This window comes from Vigna angularis, chromosome 2 (assembly GCF_016808095.1).
Source record: "Vigna angularis cultivar LongXiaoDou No.4 chromosome 2, ASM1680809v1, whole genome shotgun sequence".
Taxonomy (NCBI): Eukaryota; Viridiplantae; Streptophyta; class Magnoliopsida; order Fabales; family Fabaceae; genus Vigna; species Vigna angularis.
Genome location: NC_068971.1, coordinates 9,192,023 through 9,211,282, shown reverse-complemented (window position 1 = coordinate 9,211,282; position 19,260 = coordinate 9,192,023). Strand labels below are relative to the sequence as shown.

The 19,260-nt window shown below is 35.8% G+C and overlaps 2 protein-coding genes across 4 annotated transcripts; one reads left to right on the top strand and one right to left on the bottom strand.

Moving 5' to 3' along the window:
- Nucleotides 1–979: 979 nt before the first annotated feature.
- Nucleotides 980–2,527, bottom strand: LOC108327687 (uncharacterized). Its single transcript, XM_052873487.1, has 3 exons — nucleotides 1,914–2,527; nucleotides 1,633–1,756; nucleotides 980–1,292 (listed from the first exon to the last, which is right to left on the bottom strand). Exons 1-3 carry the CDS (start codon nucleotides 2,032–2,034, stop codon nucleotides 1,124–1,126), a joined length of 414 nt encoding a protein of 137 aa, XP_052729447.1. The 5' UTR covers nucleotides 2,035–2,527; the 3' UTR covers nucleotides 980–1,123.
- Nucleotides 2,528–9,286: 6,759 nt separating this feature from the next.
- On the top strand, nucleotides 9,287–18,660 carry LOC108327240 (uncharacterized). Of its 3 annotated transcripts, none has more exons than XR_008247195.1 (5): nucleotides 9,287–9,779; nucleotides 10,182–10,966; nucleotides 11,473–11,627; nucleotides 14,595–14,766; nucleotides 18,294–18,660. XR_008247195.1 is itself a non-coding variant. In XM_052873485.1 (5 exons), the coding sequence occupies exons 2-5, from the start codon at nucleotides 10,684–10,686 to the stop codon at nucleotides 18,329–18,331; spliced, it is 540 nt and encodes a 179-aa protein (XP_052729445.1). In that variant the 5' UTR covers nucleotides 9,287–9,779; nucleotides 10,182–10,683; the 3' UTR covers nucleotides 18,332–18,660. The 3 variants fall into 3 exon arrangements, 2 of the variants coding, with proteins under 2 accessions (XP_052729445.1, XP_052729446.1); XM_052873485.1 differs by having other exon boundaries at nucleotides 14,703–14,766; XM_052873486.1 differs by lacking the exon at nucleotides 9,287–9,779 and adding an exon at nucleotides 9,810–9,987 and having other exon boundaries at nucleotides 14,703–14,766.
- The last annotated feature ends 600 nt before the right edge of the window (nucleotides 18,661–19,260 follow it).

Below are 19,260 nucleotides of genomic sequence, written 5' to 3'. Positions count from 1 at the left end.
AAGGAGATACTCAAGGTTAGCTTCCCTTACCTCTATTACAGACTTAATCTCCTCGCTCTCTGAAAACTTCCAGAATATCCCCTTTGAAATTAGAAATTCTTCCAACTCTCTTCTCTCCAAAATTTTCTCAATTCTTTTGTGTAAATTTTCAGCCTCCCCCCTTGGCTATTTATAGTAAAAAAAAATTTACTATTCATTTGTACTATTCATTTTTACTATTCATTTTTTTATTCATTTTACTATTACAAAATTAATTTTTTATTTGCAAATTGGTGAATTCTGATCTCAAAGCTACGTGGAACACTTATCCTTTCCAAAAATAATTTTTTTTTTTTTACTTTTCACTTTTTACTATTCACAATTCACTATTCACTATTTACTATTCACTATTCACTTTTTTTTTATTTATTTATTTATTTATTATTAATTTTATTTACCCGGACGAAATTGGGTATTGACAATCGTCACTAGCGTTGGGCAATTCCATTGGTTGGCTCGGTCGTTTTGGATTTTTGATAATCCAAATCAAGGACAAAGGAGGTGGCGTTGCCCTAGTGAGACGGAGCAAGTCGCTGGAGACGCGTCGGAATCATCGGAGTAGTGATTGAATCGACAATTCTTTTTCGTCGGGTTTCAGCAATCATTGGAACGCAAAGCAACAAAATATGTCTACTCTAAATTCAAAATTAAAAGCAGCTAATAATTAATTTCTACGTTGGCGGTGGCGGTGGCGTTAGGGTTCGGTGGCGGCGCTAAGGTTAGAGAGAAAGTAGGGTTTCTGTTTCTGTTTGGGCTGAAGGTTGAAGAAGATGGTGATGTGGCAGAAGTTAAATACCATCTCAGAAGAAGATTCAACAGCTTGACCAATGACTGTTAACGATTTAAATGTCGTTTGCAAAAAGGACTAAATTGAACAAAAAATACATTCTTTAGGATAACATTGAACAGGAAAAAAAACTGGGACTAAATCGAACGCACTTGACAAAAATAGGGACCATCAAGGGTATTAAGCCTTAAAACTTTCATCCAAGTTAGATTGGTAAAATTTAATTTTCATAAAATGCTGATAATAGTGTATGTTTGTCGAGAGACCAACACTTCTTGTCAACTAATCCCATCCTAATTACAACTCCAAAAACATACTCGGCAATATGAGTAATGGTAGCCCTGCTTCACCAGCACCCCCCAAACAGCCAGCACATTCAGTTGCCATGGTTCCACAACTCCCAAAGCAAGTGGTGCAATCAGTCCACATACAAAGAGTGTCAGGCAAATGACAGTCTGCACAAACTCTGCAACAACATCATTCAACACAAAAAGTTAAACTTCTGAATCATAGACTCGCTTCTTCATACACAACATTGCAAGTTCCTCCTTTTCAGCTTAGCATAAGCAACCATGAATAATTAGAAACTTAATTTTATATATCTTTGAGTAAAAGTTCTTAAAAGAAGGATCTGAAATATAGCCTAAATTAAATCTTATATATTGCACTCCTAGCAAAATTTTTGGCATCCTAAAATGAAACAAGAAAACAAGCATTATAATGAAGCCTTATGAAGATGCTAAGAGTTCCATTATGTGTTCTAACAATGACAGAGGCTTTGGAATATGTAAAATCAAGATTACTACCCAGGTTGACAGCAACAAAGACATAACTCTCTACAAGGTTGAGCTAAATCATTGCGAACTCTTCGTTCATAACAAGTAATGAAGCACCCAGATAAGCCAAGTAGTGTGAAAAATAATAGAGCTCCTGCATTAGAAATTACCAACAAAAAATTAACCAAAACCAATATCTTTTTTACTTTGGAACAACGAAACATTAAACTCAAGGCAATGGACTCAATAATTCACAAAAGAAATATTGCATTAGCATGTTGATGACACAATTAAAGTTAATCGCAATTTACCACATATGTAGTAAAAGCGCATTTCACTATCAAAACCCCAGAGAAGACGAAGCCAATATTGTAGATAATCATCAATTAAATAAACCAAATATGTTAGTGATGCAATGACCTGCATAAGCATTGAAGGGGTTGAATCAGATTAGCTATACGCACTCACAAAGTACAAATGGACAAGTATATACATAGCTAGACAAATAGAAACAAATCACCTACAAGTTGAACAGACAGAAAAATAAACAGAATGTCTTTGGTGACAAAAAACTGAAATTTCAGGGTACGCCATTTCCTATCAGCAGCAACATGAACACGCAAATGGTAAGGAGCCTTGCCTGTTGTATAGTGAGCAAAGGCAAACCCTTCCTGAGGTGGCGGATGACCGTGGAAGAACGACATTGGATCTAGCGGGGGAGATTCTGAAGGCGACGCCGAAGGGGAATGTTGCAGTTCGGGCTCAAGATTGGGCTTTAGAGTGGTTAGGGTTTTGGAAGGGGCTCCGTTCGAGTACGCCAAGTTTGAGTGGGTGAAGGAGCTTGTAAGAGACTACGAGGTGGCAGAGGTTTCTGACTCGTTTCCTCGTAGAACTGAGGCAATATAGTGGGTCAACAGCGTTTTGTGCCTCGGTCTCCTGAATAACCGAGGCAATATATTCCCTTACGAGGTATATAATGTCTCAAATATTACAGTTTTCCCACCGCATTTTTTATGCTTCAGTTTTTCAAAAACCAAAGCACAATGGACGATTTAAAATACAAATTTTGCACTAGTGAAGGATACAGGAAAGGTCTGTTCAGGAAGATTTTATTTAATTATTTAAAAATTATTAGACGATCAGTTGACTATTCGACGTCTGATGCATTATGACGTTAGCTCCTTGATTGTCCGACGTCAAACTCTTCGAAAACATTCTTTTCCAGCTAGTTTTTTAAAATTTTAATAAGATTTAGACTTGAGTTCCCCTTGAACAAACGTTTGAAGTACATATGATGTCGGCTCTATGAAAGGTCTGATGTTTAATTGGTCATTTTATTTACAAAAAATATCACTAATCATTTTTTAAGGTAACTTTTTTTTAGTTGACGTTGAATATTAGACGTTAAAAACCCATTTAACACTAGTGGAGTCACTTAGCTATCCAAGAACTTCATCAATTTGAATCGCGGAATGGTGGCAAGAACTTATTGGTGTCAAAGAAGAAAATTGTCATCATCAAGTTTTAGAGAAATTGGGATATGAAAAGTATGAGGAAACAAATTGGAAGAGGAAGGAAATGAATCAGAGTTGATAGTGGCGGAAGATGACGAACTCATGGAGAAAAAATTTCGCTCTAAATACCATATAATTAAGGAGAAAGAGGCAAAAGGGTGCAAAAGGAAGAAAATGTTTATTTTATTATTAGTGATTAAAAACAGAGAGAAGAAGAGTTATATAAAGAAGAATATAACTGATAAAACAATTATCAATTATACAGACAGGTTAACCTATGTAACAATGCTCATAAACCAACAGGGTTTTTATAATAACTAGTTTAAAATAAGCAAAAGATAAGTATGATGAATTTCGTTACATGAAAAGTAAAGTATGGAGACCGTGTTTATTCATTTAATTGTCTCTCTTATTTAATAAGTGGAGACACATTAAAAGATAAGATCGGACATTAAATCTCAAAACAATAAAAAGAATTCTTTTTAAAATACTTAGGATTTCATTTGAATAAATTAGGTTGCCAACTACACATGGATCACTGTAAATATAAGAAATACAGTAAGAGTATGCTGTTTTACCAGATACCTTTTCATAACTATTTACAAGGGATTGTATGCCCCATCAGAATGGTTGAATATAATTCTCATTTCTTGTCATTGCATGAATTTGATTACTTATTTGAAACAAATTAGTTAAGCTTCTGTACATATAATTGTGCTTTTATTTATAATTGTTTTGTTAGGTTAGCTGTGATTTCCGCATTGCATTCTCAGAGGCGGAGGGAACAATGATGATACAAGTATCATGAACAAAAGTTTATTCTAAGTCTCTTTTTTGTTGTTTGAAATGCTTGAAATACAAATATACATGGCCATCTATTGTATGGGATTAAGTTAGTTATATTCTGTATGCATGTTAGTCCTGAACTTAAAATACTTAGAAGATTGAACTTCGTAACAATGTCATCTCTGCCATCCCTTAAGAAAAATGTGTTTGAATTGAGACTTTAAGATCATCCATTATTTACTGCTTTTAGGAATTTAGTCCTTTATTTTTAATTTGCTACCCCTGTTATTTTTAAGTTTTATATTCTTTGTATATTTTTGGGGCATGGCTTTGGAAGGGGTGGGCAGGGATATAATTGTATTTCATCACAGGGAGACATATCTCTATCAGGTTACAAATAGACCTGCGTAAGGGTGAGGGTGAGGGTGACTGCGACTAAGTAACTTCAGGCAATGTACTTTAGTTATAAAGTGGTGAGAACGACCAAAGGTTTGATGATTTGAGGCTGTGAATAGAATTAGGTGTTAATGTAGTTATCTCATATCCTTGTGAAGACTAAGTAAGAATCTAAAAGGAAAGGGGAGGAAGATCATACCCATTGAATGGGTTGGTTTGGTGAGGTATCAATCAGACCTGTGTAATGCATGGTAATTGAATTTGTTCAATAACTACAAATGCTATCAATTTTTGAATCTTTATTCAGCCAGAGCTAGAAATGCTTGTTAGAATAAGACTTGTAAGGCTGGAGGAAATAAAAAATGCATGAGCAGAGTGTATGTTCTATGATATCTATCAAATGGGTTCTGTCAGAGCGTATGTTCTGTGATATCTCTGTCATGTATTCTGGTGATGCCTCTTTCTGCGGAAATGGGACGAAGACGAAGTTCTTGCGTGTCAAAAGTTCGTCTTGTTTCTTGTTCAAGCCAAAATCTTTCTCTTTATGTCTTTAGTAATTCAATAACTAGTGAAAAGTGAGTTTTATTTCGAAATTAAACTCTTATTTATAGAGTTTAGATGAATTTGACCAATTAATTTACTTTTTAATGGTCATTAATGCAAACCTTAATCACTCATCAGTAACTATTAATTCTGTTTAACTATTGTCGAAACCGAGTGGCCTTGTGACGCTTTCTCACACGTCACCCACTTGGTTCTCATCATTCACCTCGTCATCGTATCTTATCGGTCGGCTATAAACTTATAGTAAGAATGCCTTTTGTTTTTGTTTAAGAGAGTAGAATGGACTACCGAAAATACAATAGTTTTTGAATATGTAAGGTTGGTTATTCCATCTTATAAACAATATCGGAATGCTAACGGGAGAATTAGTGTAGGTTGGGCAATTTTACATAAGCTACATACAGGTTTCCAATACCACGAAAACATGAGAAAATTGTGGCATTCACACCTTTTCTCTTAATAAATCTACAATTTGGCACGGTTTTTGTGATTTGTTTAGATTCTTTTGATGCCAAAAACCGTATGATAAAAAATAAAACTAAAAAGGTTAAATATATGTGTGATTCTAAATTTAGATATTATTAATTGTCCATTAATAGCCTTTATTATACTTATTAATCACCAATCAATGACGTCGATCCACCTCTTTTGTTAACCAACTGAATGGTCATACAATACATATATGAAATTGAAATTCAAGTTTTAAACTTTGATTTAATTTGACATGAAAACTTTAAAAATTAATAGATATATCGTTTCTAACTTGACTATATTCATGTTTTAAACTTTGATTTAATTTGATATGAAAACTTTAAAAATTAATAGATATATCGTTTCTAACTTGACTATATTCATGTTTTAAACTTTGATTTAATTTGGTATGAAAACTTTAAAAATTAATAGATACAGTGTTTCTAACTTGACTACGTTAAATATTTTTTGTGAATCAAATGATGCTTCAAGCTAAAGTTTGAATTGTTTACACGTAAAAAACTAAAAAATAACATGCTTGGGTGATTTTTAAGTTTGTAATCAAAATACATCAAATAAGTTTGTAACCAAAATACATTAAAGTTTGGAACATAGACAAATTTTAATTTTATATTAAAGTTTAAAAAGGAAAAACATATTTAATTTAAAAAATTAACCTAATCTAATATAATTTTTTATTGGATTGAATGATTTGATTAGTAAGATGAGTTATTGTTAGGGTTCAGGTTTCTTTAAAGACATGTAAACAAATTATCTCACTAAAGATGATATTTGTTTTATTAAAAATCACCCCAACTTTATCCAAATAATTAAAGGTGTCAATTTGATCTATGAATCATGAGTCAAATTTAATATAATCCTAAATAAGTCTCCTTTCTATGATTTACCATTAAAAAAAACCAGTTCCTAAAGCTCACACTTAAAATGAGTTAGAATCAAGATAAAAGTGAGCTTGATCTCATTATAAGACTTTAACTAACCTCTAAATATTGTTCATAGAGTCTTTAACATATTTTAAATCACAAATTGATCCATCATATTTTATATTTATTATAAATTGATTCTTTTTTCATTTTTACTATTTGAAACTTAACATGAAAGTTAAAGTCCAAACCAACTTGTTCAACTAGACTGACCTAATCTAACATGGCTTCAGCCCGACGTTGTTTGACTTTGGTCCAAATTTAGTCCACCTTGTCTCAACTTGTATTTGCATAAGATGATTTGAACATGACTTGAAATTAGCTCTCGATGTAAGTCTGACTTAACTCGTCCTCACGTCGACTTAACTAATTCAATGTAGACCTAATTTGAGTTGGTTTGACATGGATCTAAGGAGGGCTTAAAATGATTCTTTCTAATGTGTGTCCAACTCTACTTTATTTAGGTGTGAACCCAACTTGACTAAGTTTACATTGGACCAAACTTAATTATATCCAACATGTGTCTAATTTGACTTGACTTAATTAGTCTCCAATAAGCAATCACCTTGATTCAAGGTGTGTAAAACTCTCTCAATTTAATACTTGTATAAGGGTGTAAGAACTAATTCTCTCAATTTAATTTATTTGATTTTGTTGATAAAAAGAATAAGTAAATATTTGCAAGAGTGTACTTTTTTGTTGGAAAGAATCTTTTAGTATTAAATGTTCGTCGTGAATAAGGTAGAAAAAAAAGGGCATGGATAAAGTTCATTATAATGAATCGGTAACCACAAGGATTGAGGTAGAGGGACACGTCATATTACTCAATCATAAGTATTTGTACCCATTAAAAATAAAATTATATTAAATTTAGTTTTATGTATCTTAAACTATGTATTTTTATTTGTTTATTTATTAAAGTTGTTTTAAAACATTAATTTACACATATATTCTGATTATTATTTATTTTGGACTCATGTTTTTAAGTACTATTAAGTTGAACTAATATGTTAGAGCATAATTTTATTTGGATGTATACTACGAGAATACAATTTACTTGATTTTATATTTTAGATCATTTGTTTAAAGAACAATCATTGTAAAATTGTTCTTGATGCTCGCAACTATAAAAGTATTCATGAGTACTTTTAAAACCAATACCAGCATAATCTGTAAGTCTTCTTCCGTTGAAAGTATACACTAGAAAAGAACATTGTTTAGCTTGTTTGATTCTGAGTTTTGAAATCTCTCTTCGTTCCTTTTTCACTATCGACTTTTCTTCATTAGAATGACTTGGGAATTAATTGACCACAGTCTGCACCTTTAGGCTTTGGTTCAGAATTATAGTGCCTTATTACATGCATTCTCAAGGTAGAACTTTTTAACAATTTACCAAAACCTAAACTACATTCTCATTTCACACTTCTCTACCACTATACCACCTCTGTTTCTCCCGATTTATAAACATACACCTTTTCCATGTTTCTTATGTATTGTCCAGGGACCGAGATCTTTTCGTGCCAATTTATCTTCATCCAATATTCACTTCTGTTGCTTTCCTATTGATCTTAAACTGATGTAATATAAAAATACAATTTAGGGTATGAAAAAATCTGCTTTATTGAATTTGTCTTAACTAGGCCTATACTTTATGTTTCTACTGAATGGGATAAGGGAAAATTCCTACTGCCTCCGTCTGGGAACATTTCATATCAATCAATGATGTTCAATGCTGAAGTTAACTACTTGACAATGACCGTTACCTCATTAATCACGCATTCATGAGCATTTAAATGCTATCTCCAATAAACAACTGGAAAGGCCGGATCAGACATACTAGACTTGTTTCCATCTGCTCGGTATTATCTAAACACTTCTAGTAGGTAACACTTTAATTTTCAGCAGAGAGAATATTTCTTCTACATCTAGCATTTTAAAACATATTATTAGTATTCTATCTTATATTCATTTTTTAAGAATATAATTTTTTCAGAAAACTTGAAGACAATAAATATTGAATCTTAGAACTAACTCAGCATAACAATTTAAATCAAACAAAACAAAATCATTATTTTTAAACATATAATTAATCATATATTTAACGTACAAAAAATAAAATTTTTCATTACAAAAAATAATTACAGACTCATATTTAAAATAAATTTTAAAGGTAATAATAGAAATTTGAGAGCGTGAAATGCGACAACAAGGAATGAGATACAATTCTAAACACGTTTTGAAAAGTGCAACAATATTTGGTCAACAATGCAACAATACCTGGATAACAATGGCAGCTAGAAAACCCAAACATTATCTACAAAGAACTCAAGCAAGAAACAAACTCAAACAAAAATGCAAAATAAAATAAAAAAATCACTCACCAATTCAAAGATGAGTGATGGCAAAAATGGAGGACTCGTGAAGTGAGCTTCAGCAATGACGAGAAGCGGTCCTTCAAAGAAAGGCATTAAAAGAAAGGCAATAAGAAAGGCAAAGAAGGTGGCAGCAAAAAGTGGAGAGCTCTATGTAGTGACAACGGAGAATGAATGGAGGAGGAAGCAAAACAATGTATGGTTTCAGTTCTCAAGAAACCGAAACCTATAATTCTGCACCACGGTGAAATAATTAAAAAAATAACAGCAAATTTGAAAAATTTTAAAATTTCACATATTTATAGATCTCAGTTGTAAGAAAATCGAAACAAAATATATGGATGATTTCAGTTTCTTTGCCACCACAACTTATAAATTCGCAAAATTTTCAAAATTATCATCGTATCTTTATTGGTAATATAAATACAATCAACTTTTACTATTATCACCTTCTCTATCACTACCGAGAAGCATCTCATTCGTACTATGAACATTATAAATGATGAAAAATTTGGAGTGCCTTAAGGAGTACTATTTTTTAAATGATTATACTATGTTTTATACCATGCAAATGACCTATACTATATAAAATGATGATCAAATCAAACCAATTAGTCCAATTCCTCAATCACACGTTAAACTAAATTTGACAGCAACAACACCAAACTGGCTTTTACAATAAAATGAATTATGCAGTTGGGTTAAGTTGAGATGTTATGCATGAATGCATGATTCCATCACTCTTTTCATCTCTCTCCGTCGCAACTGCCTCTCCTCCCTCTCTCTAGTAACTGCCTCCCCTCACTCTCCCTCAGTCTCACTCTCCAACTACAACATGGTTTCAATTTTCTTTTTCCTTCCCGTTGCCATGGTATTCAATCGGAGCTCCATGGTTTCAGTGTTCTTCTTCATTATAGTGCCCTAACCTGCAATGGGTGTTCAATCCGAGCTCCAGGTTTCTGTTTTCATCTTCCTTATAGTGCCATAACCTGCAATGGGTGTTTGGACCAGAGAGAATCAAGGCGTACGTTTGCCTCAGCGTCCCTTTCAAGCCCAAAAACCCAAAAGGCAGGCCCGTTGATGCCATGCGGGCCCTCTATGAGGATGACTACTACATCTTCATATTCCAGGTGCTTCCTCTGCCTAGTTCATCTTTCCATTCTTGGCTGTTTCCTCGTAAACGGTTTCTTTTGTTGTTTTTCCTCTTCATCTCTGCCATTGGAATTGGATGTTTTCCAAGTTCACAAAACCCCGTGAATATTTTCATTCCCCTTTTCTTATTCTTCGTGTTTATTATCTTTTTCTTGTTGGATTCTCCGTCCACCAACTTATGGAACAGTGAGTAACAGATTTCTTAATTGATAATAAGATTTCGGAGAAAAATGTCTTTGGTCAGTGAATCAGGGAAATTTTTTTTATTTTTCTGGAAATGGTGTCCCCAATTTCTCTAAATTTATCGAAAGTCTCTTCCTTTCCTGTTTGTTTTCGATGATATGCACAAAGAGGATTATATGTTTCGTGGGTTGTTGCAGCCATCGCTGGAGCTGGGTGTTTGACTAGATATTTGAACAAGCTTTCAAAGAATGTCGATGGTTCATCTCCTTTGTCATTAGAGGATTCCTATTTTGAGAATGATGTGTCCCCAATCCAACCCTTCTGCACACAACCAGGGAGAGATTCTTTATATAGAAGGGCCTCAGATGTGGATTCAGAGGATTGTCTTTTGGCTTCTGACGAAGGGCTTCAAAGTGACATTCGAAGGCTCTTCAGGAATTGCAGTGAGAGTGATGTCCTTTCTCTATCTAACTTTAATGATTATGGAAATGAGCAAGGCTCCAATGTTGTTGGCAATTGTGGTTTCCTACCCTATGATTTGTCTGCAGGAACATTCGGCCATAGTCCTCATGGAAATAGAATCTCTCACAGGACTAAGCATCTGTATGGGCATATTAGTAGACCTTCAAACTCCTTAACAAGTTGCCTAATGGCTCAGAAGAGCAAGTCAAATTGGAAGAATCTGTCTTTTTGCCATCCATGGCAACAAGGTCATTTCTTGTTGGTGATGGGAACCAAGTGATCAGAAGAGAAAATTATGTTGATTCTTTCAGTGGAATAACCGGAAGTGAAGAATATAGGTTGTATAGAGAAGGCAATAAGGTGAAGGATAAAAGTGTATTATTCGGAGTTCCTTCCTTTTCCAAGATTGGATCTTCTAATGATGCCAAGAAGATGAAGGCTAATGCTGGCAATGGACGAAGTATGAAATTGTGCCCTACTAGCAATGTGTTAAGTGGAAGGCACATCCATACTCAACGTGGTATGGTTCTTCAATCTTGACTTGCAAATACTTTTACAGTCTCTGTTGTGTTGAAAAAAATATTGCATACTTTCATTTTGGGCCAACATTTGGATTCAAAACTCCTTTTTACTTATTCTTCCCTTTGGAACTAGATCAGTCTGGCACACACTAGCTTTGATCGGATTTAATTTTTGTGAAACCATTCTTTTAACATATAATTCAGCAACGTGCATGCTAAAATTCAAGTGGATTGGGGATAGTCTTGTGATTTTGCAACTTGTCATGTTTAAGCTATAATGTCAATGAATTATATAAATGATATTAAATTATGTGAGTAGATATTTTATTTTAATGGCTGATTTCTTCAAGTTATGTAAAAGAATATTTAACATCTGAACATAATAAAGGTTATATAAACCCAATACTTTTATTGCACCTGGCTAATTACTTTAATTGTGACAGTTGTTCTATAAGTTGACCACATCTTTACACCACCCTTTTTTATTTGCTTTGCAAATCTGAAGAGAGCATTGGAAGTGTCTCCCAATTGCCCGGCAGCTGTGATCAAAGGGGTTTCTTTCCATTCAACTGTTTAAGCTTTATCAAGGGACGAGTGGAACGACCGTGGGACGCTTCAAAACTCGAAACTGGGGAATGCTCATCTTCTAAACGTCATAAGGTACCACATTTTAGTGTTTATGATTTGTAGTTGGATCAAATTATTAAAAAAAAAAACTTATACTGTTTTAACATTATTTTAGAGTTTATAACTTCTATGTAATTATAGTGTGAACTGTAAATCAATTAAAAACATATCATATACAAGTAAACTTTGATATTTTAAAGTTTTTCTAGATTTAAACCAAAAGAAAATAGGAAATTTGAAATGATTCTCTCAAATACTAGTTACAGATTAATGACCGATCTTGTTAATTGTTTAATGCTTATGTGCTTCAGTATGAAACACATAAAACAATATTAAGTTCCGAGTCTTTATATATTGTTTGGTAGCAAGAAGGCATATTTTCACATGTAACTCTTCAATTTTCAAACACTACATTTTGTTAGCCACCATCAAGAAGTACTTTTAATGCCCTTTATGTTAATTTAAAACTAACTCCATCCCATCCTTTCTAACACTATTTTTATGTTCATTTTTTTTTCTGCAACTATATGACTAATATTTCAACTTTGTTGATAATTAGTTTATGTCAAAGATCACGGTTAGATATATTATATCTTTTATCTTTTAGTTAGTTTGTTATTATTTCTCATTTGTATTTTTGGACTTAGCCCATATTTCTTCTATTATAAATAGAGAACCCTATGTGTGTATTTTACATAAGGGAGATTAATCTAAATATAGTTTTTCACTATATTCAACATGGTATCAGAGCAAGTTCTCTGATCCTCTTCTGGTGGTCTCTGCTGTCTGCCGGCGGCCGACCGTCATGGCCGCCGGCAGCCCCTAAAATATCAGTGGGCAGTCCATTTTTTCTTCTTAAATCTCTACCACAGTCAGCACCAATCCAGACCCAGTGTGCCACTGCTGTCGCCGCCATTTTCCGCTGTCGCCGCCATTTTCTGCTGCCGCCGCTGCTAACTCCAGCCACCGTCGCCGCCGTCGCCACCGCCGGCCACCGTCACAGTTTCGACGGGTGACCTGCGGATCTGGACCGTCTCTTCGAGCGACGGCCAACCACGCCGGTTTCGAGAGCCAGTTCTCAGTCACGCGTCGCCACGCAACGCTTCTTTCCGGTCAGTCCCTCGCCGACCGTTGGTCGCCATCACAGTTGCGACCGGTGACCAGTAGATCTGAAGCTTCTCCTCGAGCGACGGCCAACCCCGCCAGAGACAAGACAAGACTCCGCTCAACGCGCCTCCACGCGCCGCCTTCTTCTCTTCAGATCTCGGGCGCGTGTTCTACACGCGCCGCCTTCCCGGTGTCGGAGTTTCACCGTGACACCTCCATAGCTCTCACCAGACCTCCCTCTCTCTGTTCAGACCTTCCAGAGCAGCCATTGTTGCCATCTTCATCTGTCTTCGTCTCCGTCGTTGATTGTCACCGTTTTCCGCTGTACAGGCAGTGTTTGCTGCTGTTCAGCCATTGTTTTGCCGTTGTCCGCACCGTCTGCTGCTGTCCGGCACCGTCTGCCGCTGTCCGGCGCCGTCTGCCGCTGTCCGGCGCCGTCTGCCGCTGTCCGGCGCCGTCTTGCCGCTGTCCGGCGCCGTCTTGCCGCTGTCCGGCGCCGTCTTGCCGCTGTCCGGCGCCGTTTGCCGCTGTCCGGCGCCGTTTGCCGCTGTCCGACGCCGTTTTGCCGTTGTCCCGCGCCGTTTGCCGTTGTCCAGGCACCGTATGCTTCCAACCACTGTAGGCCCCCATCACCTCGTCAGTTAGTGATGGCAGTCCCTGTAGTTTTGTCGCTTCCAGCCACTACAGGCCCCATCAGTCAGTGATGGCAATTTAGTCCCTACAGTTTTATAGCAGTCAACCGCCGCTGCAGTCGCTACCACCTCAAACAGACGCAACCGCATTAGTTCTTCTTGGGCTAGAGTTTAGCCGGATCTTCTTGTGATACATGGCTAAGTATCACCACTTGGGAGTTGTCCAGCAAAGAATTTTGGACCTCCAACATGTCTTTAGATCTTTGATGCCTTTGTTTCAGCATTGCAGCTTAATATTTTGTTTTGTTTTAGTGGTCCAGCAACTGTGATATTCCACATTTCTGCCCTTCACACTAAGGGGGAGTACGTTTCCAAGACACTGCAAGTCACATATATATGGGTGTAGTCCCTGCAGTTTTGTAGATTTCAGCTACTACTGTTGATCCCGTCACCCAGCCATCATTGATGAGGATTTGGTGTAGTCCCTGCAGTTTTGATCGAAGAATGGTAATGATACTTTGCTCTTTGAGGTGAATTTATCAAGCATTGTGCTCTTTTTCTTTAAGATTATTCTCATTCCCTTAGACAAAATTTTGATGCAAATTTGTAGATGTTTGGTGGGAGGTGATATCGGTGGGGAGGTTGGGTGGAAGATGGAAGGAAGAGACGAGGGAGAGAGAGGGAGAAAAGGTGAGAAACACTGACTCAGTGCAAGAAAAAAAAATCGTGTCAGTCTACCGTTAGCCACATCAGCTGGTTTTTAACGGTGTTAATTTTGGAGGACTAAAATCAAAGTTTCCTTAAGGAGGAGGACTACAATGTACCTTGCTTTGAAAGAGGGACTAAAACCAAAACCGCTTGATAGTATAGGGACTAAAAACATATTTAACCCTACTTTTTTAAAGAGAATTATTATTTTTCTTTCAAAATTTTGAATAAAAGACCGACCACAAATTTAAAAAGTGATAAATGGGTTTCTTAAAATATAAGAGTAATACAAAAGAAAAGTCTGAAATTTATACCAAGACTAGTTTGATTTGGTTTAATTTGAAAAAATATAAATTACTTTGATAATACTTTGGTTTAAGTTGTTGGATGTAATAAACGAACCTTATCTCCTTGTCTACATTTATGCTAGCTGTCTGTACACATCGGCGTTAGGGAAACATTTTGAAGTTTGAAGGGGACGACATTATTGAATGTATTATGCATTCTCATTGTGATGACTTCCTGAAATCTTGGTGATTTTGTTTTCCCGCAGGGTTTGTTCTAAATGCACATGATGAGGCAGCATTTTGTATTCTATCTTATATTCCACTTCTTGTCTTGTTCCGGGCTCTAATGAGCCTGGTTATTACATGTCATCCAGGGGACAAGCTGCTTATTCCAAAGCTTCAAGTGTTGTAGAGCAGAAAATTGGCTCAATCTGGACAGTAGGCACACAGGCTAAAACAAACTCTTCATTTTTCCTTTTTGTTATTGCTGATATATAAATCACCTTTATTAAAGTGTAATGCAAATTCAAGAAGAATGTAGAAGCTCCTTAGATAGAAGAATTGAAATGTAATACAAGTTCTAGAATATTCTAGAAAAACCTAAGATAGGAAGAAAAATCAAGAATATTCTACATAAGTAAAAATCTAGAACATTCCACATAAGGTGTGACTAGTATGTTCTAGAATAATCTATGGGTCTATAAATACCCATGAACTCTACCATTTGATGTAAGAAGCCAACATCTACCATTTGTATGAACCAACATCTACTACAACTAAAGACAACTACAACACTTCTTTCAACTACTACTTCTACATTCAACTATCTCTACATTTTCTCTATCCCATCAACTACTCCTTTCACAACCTTCAAATACTAACAGTGGTACCAGAGCTACGTTCGGTCATCTATTGGGCGTAGATAAAATTTTCAAGTACCTCAAACAAAACTATAACTCATTCTACTACTCCCAAATATATTCTCAACAATGGCTACTACTAATCAAACATCATCAATTCCAGTACCTATTTTCAAAGGAGAAAATTATGATTTTTGGAGTGTCAAAATGAAGACATTCTTCCGCTCTCAAGATTTATGGGATATCATAGAAGAGGGATTCACTATTCCAGAAGACACCTCTACTCTTACTGCAGCTCAAAAGAAGGAGTTGAAAGAAAACAAACAGAAGGATTCAAGGGCTTTATTTGTTCTTCAACAAGCAGTTGATGACACAATTTTTCCAAGGATAATTGGTGCCACAAGTGCAAAACAAGCTTGGAAAACAATACAAGAAGAGTTTCAAGGAAGTGACGAGGTACGCAATATTAAACTTCATTCTTTAAGACGAGAGTTTGAATTATTAAGAATGAAAGAATCTGAGACCATTAAAGACTACTATTCTAGAATAAAAGAAATAGTTAGTCAGATGAGAGCCTATGGGGAAAATATTCTTGACAAAAAGATCGTTGAGAAAATTTTAATTTCTATTCCCCAAAAGTATGATGCAATCGCAACCGCGATTGAACAAACAAAAGATTTGGGTACATTGTCAGTCACACAACTACTGGGCTCTCTTGAAGCTTATGAACAAAGATTGAAAAGGCATGAAGAAGACTCGGTTGAAAATGCCTTTCAATCAAAACTAAAATTACGGTCTCAGAATAAAGAATATGAAGGAAATAAAAGTAGAGAAGAAATTTCTAGAAATAAAGAAAATCCTAGAAGCTTCTCTATGACTCGTCAAGAAAAATATCCTCCATGTGGCATATGTAAAAAGACAAGTCACTTGGAAAAAGATTGTTGGCATCATGGAAAACCTCAATGCAAGTATTGTAAGAAGTTTGGTCACATAGAGAAGTATTGTCGTAGTAAAAATAGACGTCAAGCAAACTTTGCTGAAGAAGATAATCAGGAGAAACTCTTATTCTATACCAATCAAGAATCTCCTAGTAGAGAAGGAAGTTGGTACTTGGATAGTGGATGCAGCAATCACATGGCGAAAGATCAAAGCATCTTCAAAGACATTGATAAATCTGTCAATGTCAAAGTTCAGCTAGGAAATGGCACCACAGTGGAGTCTCGAGGCAAAGGAACTGTCATGGTGGAGACAAAGAAAGGTAATAAATTCATCAAAGACGTTTTACTAGTTCCAAATCTTAAAGAAAATCTTTTAAGTATTGGCCAAATGATGGAGAATGGATATTCTCTTCATTTTGAGAAAGATACATGCAAACTTTATGACAATAAAATGATAGAAATTGGCCAAGTAAAAATGGAGAAGAGAAATAGAAGCTTTCTTATAAGCTTCAAACCTGGAACTAATATTGCCATGAAGGTAGAAGTTGATGACTCATGGCTTTGGCATAGGAGATTTGGCCACTTCAACACACATGCCTTAAAGCTTCTATATACGAAAAACATGATGACAGATCTTCCATGCTTGAAGGAGAATAATGAATCATGTGAAGGATGTCTCCTCGGAAAACAACATCGATTACCATTCTCGACAGACAAAGCATGGAGAACAAAAGACTTATTGGAGTTGATTCATACCGATGTTTGCGGACCGATGAGAACACCTTCACATCATAACAACAGGTATTTCATCCTCTTCATTGATGACTTCTCTAGAATGACATGGGTCTATTTCTTAAAGGCAAAGTCAGAAGTTTTTGGAGTATTCAAGAAATTCAAGGCCCTTGTTGAGAAGCAAAGTGGAAAACAGCTAAAAGTACTTAGAAGTGATCGTGGCAAGGAGTACACATCTCACGAGTTTGACAAATTCTGTGAAGATGAAGGCATAGAGCGACAACTTACAGTCGCATATACTCCACAACAAAATGGCGTGTCAGAGAGAAAGAATCGCACAGTTATGGAGATGGCAAGATCAATGCTGAAAGAGAAACGTATGCCTAACACTTTTTGGGCTGAAGCAGTCTACACTGCAGTTTATATTCTAAACAGATGTCCAACTAAAGCAGTCCAAGACGAGACTCCTATTGAAGCTTGGAGTGGGAGAAAGCCATCAGCTAAACACCTACGAGTATTTGGGTCTATTTGCTACATACATGTTCCTGATCAAAGGAGGCACAAGCTTGAAGACAAAACTATACGAGGAATATTCTTGGGATATAGCACACAATCAAAAGGCTATCGAGTCTACAACCTACAAACGAAAAAGCTCATCATCAGTCGAGATGTTGAAGTTGATGAAAATGCTTCTTGGAATTGGGAAGAAGAAAAAGTTGTTAAAAGCAACATTCTACTTCCAGTGCAACAATCTCAAGAAGAAACTCAAGAAGAGGAAGAAAATTCAGGTACGTTTTCTCCACAACAACAAGATTCTTCACCTGAATCTAGTCCAAGAAGAGTAAGATCTTTGGTAGACATATATGAAACTTGCAATATGGCCATGATTGAGCCTAACTGTTATGAAGAAGCATCAAAGCAAGAACTATGGTCAAGGAAATGGAGGAAGAAGATCAAATTGAAGATATGTTACCAAGACCAAGATTTGAACTACTGCGCACAATGCTTGGAGTTACCGAATTTGCATTAAGGAGGAGTATTAAAGTGTAATGCAAATTCAAGAAGAATTTAGAAGCTCCTTAGATAGAAGAATTGAAATGTAATACAAGTTCTAGAATATTCTAGAAAAACCTAAGATAGGAAGAAAAATCAAGAATATTCTACATAGGTAAAAATCTAGAACATTCCACATAAGGTGTGACTAGTATGTTCTAGAATAATCTATGGGTCTATAAATACCCATGAACTCTACCATTTGATGTAAGAAGCCAACATCTACCATTTGTATGAACCAACATCTACTACAACTAAAGACAACTACAACACTTCTTTCAACTACTACTTCTACATTCAACTATCTCTACATTTTCTCTATCCCATCAACTACTCCTTTCACAACCTTCAAATACTAACAACCTTTATCTCTCTAATGCAGGTTGCGTCATTAACTGTGGAGAGGCTAGCAATAACTAAATACAATCAGTCCTTAATCAAGGCTTACATCAATGGAGTGCAGGAGGCAGGAGCTTCTGGTTTGGGTTTTGCTATGTTATACTTTGTCTTTATCTGCAGCTATGCTTTGGGCATTTGGTTTAGTGCGAAAATGATAATCGAGAAAGGATATACAGGAGGAGAGGTTGTGACTGTTATATTTGTTGTATTGTATTGACTGGCTCTATGTAAGTTGTGTGTTTCTTTTGGTTTCTAATAATCTATAATTTCAAATACTTGATTCTCTCCTCCTGTCTCTATCGAAGGACTCCAAGGATTAGACTTATAATATGTATTTCTGGCTAACTATATTTTGATTCACATGTTTTTTTTTAACAGTAATACTTTTATCTTCATAGTGTACATGACAAAATATGTTTTTTTTTACTTCTATCTTTATTAGAAAGGGTCCTTTCACCTCTATAATTTTATATGATTTATGAATTTTAGAGCTAGATACAATGGTTGGTAAGCATGGAACTCGGCTCTCTAGGGGTCAAAAGCAGAGAGTGGCGATAGCAAGAGTGATTTTGAAAGACCCAAGAATCCTATTTCTGGATGAAGCTACAAGTGCCCTTGATACTGAATCTGAGAGAATTGTACAATAGGCATTGGACAGAATAATGATAAACAGAACAACTGTCATTTTTGTTAGGAATATAAGAAGAGAGAGTAAGGGTGGAACGGTAAGAGGAGAGAAGTAAGGGCCGAACGGTAAGATGAGAGAAGTAAGGGCCGAACGGTAAGAGGAGAGAAGTAAGAGCCAAACAGTATATTAATACCGAACTGAGGCTGGACGACCGAACTGTATTAGGGAAGTGAGTAGCCGAATGGTATTGGGAGGTTGCTGGAGGTTGGTGGCTGAACGGTATTAGGGAAAGTAGAAACCGAACTATAGAATTTGAGGAGTG